The 7,977-nt window shown below is 32.6% G+C and overlaps 1 protein-coding gene across 1 annotated transcript; it reads left to right on the plus strand.

Moving 5' to 3' along the window:
• Positions 1 to 302: 302 nt before the first annotated feature.
• Positions 303 to 5,068, plus strand: LOC126702340 (2-alkenal reductase (NADP(+)-dependent)-like). Its single transcript, XM_050401016.1, has 5 exons — positions 303 to 691; positions 1,804 to 1,981; positions 2,810 to 2,976; positions 3,858 to 3,940; positions 4,483 to 5,068. The coding sequence occupies exons 1-5, from the start codon at positions 437 to 439 to the stop codon at positions 4,859 to 4,861; spliced, it is 1,062 nt and encodes a 353-aa protein (XP_050256973.1). The 5' UTR covers positions 303 to 436; the 3' UTR covers positions 4,862 to 5,068.
• Positions 5,069 to 7,977: the final 2,909 nt, after the last annotated feature.

Here is a 7,977-nt window from a genome sequence, read left to right on the forward strand (position 1 = left end):
ATTTCATAATTTTGTAATAATTTTAATATTTTCCTTTTTTGAGATTGATTTTAAATAATTAAAATATGAAAAATACTAGGATTACAACTTATTTTACAAACTGTTGATGTGGTGAATGGTTGTTATTAAGTAAAAAAGTAATGTTAGCAGTGGGTCCAAATCAGAACTAGTAAGAATTACTTACATCAACAATTTATAAAAATGTTGTAAAATAGTCTGTGATTAAAAAAAATTAAAAAAAAAAAAAAAAAACTCGTTTAAAAAATATATACTATTACGCCAAAAATTTCGGATTATGCATTGATTCTTATTGCCTCCCAAAGTAATACTGTAAAAAGTCCCAAACCCAAACTTGTCGGAACATTAAAACAAACCACATTTGATTTCACCGTTGGCTTGTCTTGTCTGAACGAGTTTCTCTATTTTTTTATTAGCGATGGCAAGTGGTAGTGGTGATGATGATGATGTGCAAGTGAAGAACAAGCAAGTGATTCTCAAGGACTACGTGTCTGGTTTTCCTAAAGAATCAGACTTTTACATTAATACCAACAGTACAATAAAATTGAAGGTCCCAGAAGGTTCCGTTGGGGTTGTGGTGAAGAATCTGTACCTGTCCTGTGATCCTTACATGCGTAACCGAATGAAGAAGGCCGTTGCTGGCAGTTACATCGACTCCTTCAAGCCTGGTTCGGTGAGTTTGATGAGTTTGACGAGACTCCCACCTTTTTCTACTACCTACGGTTATTTTGTTAGTCTTATCCTCTTTGTTTGGCTACAATTGAAAAATGAAACTTTCCCAATTCCCACTTTTTCTTTTTTGTTTTTTGTTGGTAAAATTAGAGAACTTTGTGTAAAAGAAATTGGATTTATGTATACAATTCACACGTAATTTCACAACTTTCTATGCGGTCGACTGTCAGTTTACGCCAATCATTTCAACATATTGTGAAATTGGGTATGCCTGTGGTATTATTGTTGTTTTTATGTGGTGTAACTCTTTAGAATTATTATACCATTCTACCGATGGATTATCCAATATATTTGCTGTTAATATACACTCTAAATTTCACGTAAATATTTGTTTCTAATAAAATTAATGTTGTTTATTATTTTATGTGATAATTTTAAATTAAAAAAATTGAAATTTATTATTTCATGATGAGGTAGTTATTGATGTATGATCAACTAGATTCACATAAAGGCTATAAGAAGACAATGTAATTTAATAATGAATTATTAAAACAATCATCCAATACCTAGTATTGAGTGATGTAACATTGATAAGAGTTACACACTTACACTAATTGCAACATGAATCTAATTTTATAATTATATGTATGTATATATATGTGTGTGTATATGTGTACACACATATATGTATTATCAATTTGTAAATTAACGAGAGGAAAAAAAAAAAAGAATCATGAAGATTTTATGGATAAGAGAGCTCTTTAATGTCCAAGCATGATAAGCAATAGGTGGATACAAAGTCATATGCCTATCGCATATATTCAGAATACTCTATGGCCATTTTTACCATTTAAGATATAGAGGTGACAATTTGTTGTGAATTTCTGTTTTAGAATTGTCAACATTCATTTTATGCAATTTGCAGTAATTAGTTGCAGGCCACTGTCTTCTTTCTAAATAAAAGTTTTTAAGCAGAATACGTATAATGACATATAGATTATCATAGATCTTTGAGCCAACTGGAAGCTTAACTTTTCATCTACTTTGATTTATGGAGGGTTTTTCAGACTGATCTTTTTTTTAATTGTCTGCTTTTGATTTAAAATTATGCAGCCCATTAGTGGATATGGAGTGGCTAAAGTTTTGGATTCGAGGCATCCAGACTTCAAGAAAGGCGACTTGGTTTGGGCAAGAACTGGGTGGGAAGAATACAGTTTGCTTACAAATTTAGTGACTCTGAATAAAGTACTACACACTGATGTGCCTCTTACGTACTATATGGGAATTCTTGGTAATCTCTTTTTCTTTTCTTCTCTTTTTTTTCTGCTCATAAATTGTTTTTCATAGTAGATTTGTAGCAGTCGTAAAACAGAAAGAAGTTTGGTCACTGTCTTTTTTTTTCTTTTTTTAATGTACTTGAGAGATGCAATACAGAATGCTAGGAAACTGATTGAGTATATGAGGTAACTCCTTCAGTGTTAAGTTCACCCACATTGTTACAGTTATGATTTTATGTAAGACAAAGCAACCGAAGGATTTTTCTTCATGTTGGAAATCATCTTCCATAAAAATATTATAATCATGATCATGTTCTTAATGATCAAAGTATGATTCTGATAATTAGTAAACACTTACCATATGTGTATGTTGCTACAAGCTTCTGTTTTTTTTTTTTTTTTTTTTTTTTAATGATCTACCTTCATGAGATAACCTTGTAAAACCCAATTATTTGGTGTAGCCTACCTAGATGGCTTTCAAAATTCTTGGTCTTACACAATTGTAAAACAAACATCCAATCCTGTGTACCTCATCCATTTTGCTGAAGTGTACAATTGTTTGTCCAAAATAAAACTTATCTATTGTTGATTCTTGTGGTGAGTTTGATTGTAGAACTAAGAACTAAGCTAAAAAAGTTGCAAGTGGGACAACTTATTATAACTGGCAATATAGGCTTTCCAAGCTAAGCTGAAGTTATTTATGGAGATTGATGCCATCCCAGTCTTTATTACCATTAAAGATCACATACTTCTGGTTAGCTAGTTTTTAATTTTTTTTTTTTATTATTATGCTGTGTTTTGGTTGGTGCTAAAAGCTCATTTATGGTCTTCATTATGTGTAGGTATGCCTGGTTTAACTGCTTATGCTGGTTTTTATGAGGTTTGCTCTCCTATGAAAGGAGAGTATGTCTTCATTTCAGCAGCTTCTGGGGCAGTTGGTCAGCTTGTTGGGCAATTTGCAAAGCTGTTAGGGTGTTATGTTGTTGGAAGTGCTGGAAGCAAAGAAAAGGTGACTTGCTGAACATGTATGCCCAATTGTTCAATTCAATAAATATTGTACTCTACATAATGTGCTCAATCCAATTGGTTGTATCCTGTACCTAATCTTTGTTCCATCCTAAGCAGTTCTACTGTTGATAGACTGTATCTTAATTCCTAATTGAACTCTCTTCTCTAATGGATGGAGAATATTGGCATTTGTATGCCTATATTTTTACAAAAAACTAGTGAACCATTGCAAGCTAACTCAAATCTTTTCTTCCAATAGATGTTAGATAGTCTATAAACCATAGGATTCTAATTCTTTTTCTTTTTTTTCCTCATAAAATTTTTCATGTCCTCAGCGAGTAAACAGGAAAAAAAAAAACTAAAAATAGGAACAAGAAAATTTTAGCATGGTAAACAAGAGTGGACAGGAAACATTAGTCATTTCTAACACTGATTTGAAGAGTGTAAAAATTCTTTTTTCTTTACCTAAGTTAGTACAGAACTGTTTGGTTTGTTATGTGTTTTTGTAGGTAAGTATAGTATGGTTATAAATATGAAATTTGTTTTGCTTATGATGGTGTGTATGCATGTAAATAGACACCATAACAAGTATACACACACACATATTTTGGAGAAATTTATAAACATATATGTTTAATGGTAATAATACACCTGTCCCATGTCTGTATATTCTGGAGTCACTGCCAGAGATCAAATGTTCAGGTCAAAATATGACACCTTTGTCAGTTATCAATTTCCACAAATCATAACAGATATTGATAACTATTACTGATTGCACAGTTCAACATATTACTGGTGTGCGAAACCAGAGTGGGACACTTTGCTAACAAGCTTTTTTCTGTTTTATTTTGTTTCCTTCCATTATATTTTTGGCAACATAAGGTCGATTTGCTGAAGAACAAATTCGGGTTCAATGAGGCTTTCAATTATAAAGAAGAGCCTGACTTGGATGCAGCTTTGAAAAGGTTAGTAGTAATCAAATGTGTGTGTGTGTGCACACGCTTATTCTAATCAGAACATAAAAAATACCATTTCAAGCTTTAACATGGCTTCTACTTATTAAAAAAAAAACAGCTTTAACATGGCTTCTAATTTGATACTGAAATAAAAATTGGACATTCCTTCATAGTTAGTGTGTTCAAAATTTTTTAAGGTAAAAATAAATATATATATATATATATATATTATGTTAAGGATTAATTTCAACTTTGTATGCCTTCATTAGAAATGTCAAGAAATACTGGGCTTCCCTAATATGCTTACTGAAGAAATTTCTTGGGTTTTGACTACCCCATTGGGGATAGACCTTTTGACAAAACTTTTCTATTTTGTTAATTCAATTTCAAAGGAAAAAATGGCAAAAAAAAAAAAAAGGATAGGGAAACAGGAAGGATTATGATATAAGAAGTTTTACCCTATGAACTTGGGAAATCTAGAGAATCGCTGACTTTTCTATCTTATTTTCTGGTCTTAATTTACTAGTGTGAATGCTGTATTGTTTTTCCAGGTACTTTCCTGAAGGTATCGATATTTACTTTGACAATGTTGGGGGAAAGATGCTTGATGCAGTGCTACTCAACATGAGGGTCCATGGCCGCATTGCTGTCTGTGGCATGATGTCACAGTACAACCTTCACAGTCCTGAAGGTGTGCACAATTTGATGCATCTAATTTCCAAGCGCATCCATATGGAAGGATTCCTGGTTTTCGATTACTATCACCTCTACCCAAAGTTTGTGGAGGAGGTGCTCTCTTACATTGCAGAAGGGAAGATTGTATATGTGGAAGACATAGCTGAAGGCCTTGAGAATTGCCCAGCAGCTCTTATTGGGCTCTTCACTGGCCGCAATGTTGGTAAACAGATTGTTTTAGTTGCTCGTGAATGAATGTTTTCATGACCAAAAGCTTTAGGTCCCCTGGAAGATTCCTACTGCAGATACACCTTATACGTCCATACCTTTTATGGGGACAGTGTTTCACTCTTGGTGTTCACCAGAAATTGTGTTTCCTAAATAAATGTTATGTTGTTGAAGTCAAGAATTTCAGAACTAGCAGATTCTGTTGATCTTACAAGCAAGAATTCATTTTCCACATATTAAGTTCTAGCAGCATTTGTTTTACTTTTTATGGTTCTTACCCTATTAAATCTCAATTACTTGTCCTGTTTTATCAATAAAGAGTGTTGACTACACTTGCAAATCGGTAACTGTGCTGTAATTAATGAGATCTACTCTATACAGAGTTTTCCCATACTAAATACTAATTAGCTTGAAAGATTATCTAACTAAACTTGAACAACCAACGAGATCTGGCCAGATTTTCTTAACTCAAGATTTGCTCAATAATATACTTGTCTGAGATCTTTTGTAATGCTAATGATTTGAGTTTGAACAATGAGCTACTCTCTGCAACTGGCTAGATTACAATTCTAAACATGTGAAGTCCACCTACAGCCTATATAAATCTCATCCATATAGGCAAATGACACAAGTTTGTCTCTAATATTTTCTTTGTGCATGCTAGACTTTGTCGATCTCCCAAGGGAACAAAACAAGCATACAATTACTTGGACATCATCTATATAATATCTAAAAGTTTAAGGGTAGCATTTATTATTACTACACTTCTATAAAACCACATTAACAATGCATTTCGATTCACTTCAGCCTATTTAGGATTTGTTTGGGATCTGCTTATTTTGTTGAAACTGAAATTTTTTTGCTGAAAATATTGTAAATAAAGATAAAAGTTAGCCGAAACAGTACAGTGAAACTCATGAATAATACCAAAAAGTGGAGTGGGAGCCTATAAATAGTAACAAAAATAAGCTGAATAGTAAATTAATTGATTCACTTCAGTCCATTTCAATTGTAAGATCTATTAGTAAATAATTAAATGACTTAATTTAATTATTTTGTCCAGATCTATTAGTACATGAAGTCATTTAAGCATTTTTAAAAAAAAAAATTAATATTAATTAAACAATAAGATCTTTTAAATAATGCATCTTATGAATGTTTTCAATGAAAATTTTAAAGTAAAAAAAAAAAATTTAAATGACGTCGTTTACTAACTAAAAAAAAAATTACAAAGTGGCATGATTGATTAGTTTCAGATCAATAATGTAGGGGTGAAATTCCCAAAGTCAACAATGGGCCTGGGGCCCCACACGAAGCCCAACCATGACCCAAAGGGGAATAGGGGCCCAAAAGACTTCTGGCCCAATCTTGTGGAGCCCAGTTTGTTTTAAAAGACGTCCGAGGAGGAATGTCTCCTCGGACACACAAATATGGGCCCAATGTGCGTCCCCTCCACAGTGAAGAATCATCCCAGACGAACGTGGGTAGTAGTATAAGCCTCACACAGCAGGAAAGAGGAAAATGTAAGACGTCAGGGAGAAGCCACAACTGCCGCATTAAATGCAAGAAAACTACTTTTTCAGCCGCATTAATGTGGAGAAGACAGGCGAACAGTGTTACATTGGCCAGTGCAACTCACAGAAAGATAAGGAAGATGTCCGATGGGACAGGTACTCAAGTGAAGGTCCAAATGGTTAACAAGTGTAAGGTCCTTATCAATTTAAGGAGGCTATATAAGAGAAGGAAATCCCCATGAAGAGGGGATCGGAGAATTGAGGAAAAAGAGAGAAAGAGAGAGATAGGTGAAAGAATTCTGTAGTCTATAACCAGAGCAAGAGGTGCACTTATACGTCTCCTCAAATCGATATCCTGTGAACTAAAATGGAATATTCTCACATTCAATATGTTGCATGGCATACATCTAACTGACATTCACTTCGTCTAGCCCTAGTTCTGTAACCCGCTCTCTACAAATTCATTGTCTGGGGACTTTTGGGCCAGAACCACTTACTTGCCGGGCCTGGGCCCCAAAAAACCGCCCCTACAAATAACATAATAAAAAAATTCCTAATTATTTTTTTAGTTATACTATAGTTATTACATATTTTATTACATAGAAGTCTTACAAATCTATTTCTATATATAATATCTAAAAGATAAAGTATAGAATTTATTGTTGTTACACTCTTTTTGAGCCATATTACTATAGCATTTTAGCTCATTTCGATCTAATTTGATCTACTTTAGTCCAATGCGATCCACTTTGGTCCATTTCGATTCAATTCGGTCCATGTCAGTGCAATTTTCGGTTTGATTCAATCCATTAGGTCCAATTCAGTCCACCTAGTTCTAGTTTAGTCTATTAGGTCTACTTTGGTCTACTTTAGTCCATTTCGGTTTATTGCAGTCCATTTTGTCCACTTCGGTCAAATTTAGTCCATTTTTGGACTAAGTGGACCTTAAATTGATTCTTCTTTTTTTTCTATAAATTTTTTGTTTGAAAAGTATGAGATTTTATTCTATTGGAGCCAAAACTCTTTAGTTTTGAGCTAAAAAAATAGGCATTAGAAATCAAAGATTTAGGCCCTAAAAAGCAATCAAAATGATAAATATTCAAAAGATAACCTTAATGTAGCATTTGGTACAGGGTAATGTTTTAGAATTCCCAAGAATGTTTAAAGATTCCCATGTTTGGTTGCAAATCATGCTAGGGAATCAGATGTTAGGGTCATTGTGGATTCCCTTTAAAACAAATAGGTATTCAGATTTCCAAACTTAAAGGAAATTGTATTTTTTATAAATTAACAAATTTAACCATTTTTCTTTATCATTTAAGCAGTTAAGATAAAATATAAAACAAATCATCAATATCTTTTCTCTTGTCTTATAAACCTAAACGTTGTCAGGTCATTTTATTATTGATTAAACTCTTTTAAAAATAATTATTAAGAATTGAGCATTTGAGAATTTAAGTAGTTATTTTTGTATTGTATTTGTCATTTTAAAATGTTAGACTACATTTTTAACGAATTTGTCATAATTAATAGTTTATATTTTGTTTTTCATTATTTATTTAGAGGAATTTTTTTTTAAAAAAAAGACTTGGTAGTTCACATTCAAATCTAAGAGTAGAATGGGAAAAT

Source organism: Quercus robur, chromosome 10, assembly GCF_932294415.1.
Source record: "Quercus robur chromosome 10, dhQueRobu3.1, whole genome shotgun sequence".
NCBI classification, from domain to species: Eukaryota; Viridiplantae; Streptophyta; class Magnoliopsida; order Fagales; family Fagaceae; genus Quercus; species Quercus robur.

What these genes read in the sequence shown, in the direction of transcription:
- LOC126702340 (XM_050401016.1), top strand. Translation starts at nt 437, where the DNA reads ATGGCAAGTGGTAGTGGTGATGATGATGATGTGCAAGTGAAGAACAAG. An exon ending in ACTCCTTCAAGCCTGGTTCG is followed by an intron (nt 692 to 1,803) that starts GTGAGTTTGATG and finishes AAAATTATGCAG; the next exon opens with CCCATTAGTGGATATGGAGT. An exon ending in GTACTATATGGGAATTCTTG is followed by an intron (nt 1,982 to 2,809) that starts GTAATCTCTTTT and finishes CATTATGTGTAG; the next exon opens with GTATGCCTGGTTTAACTGCT.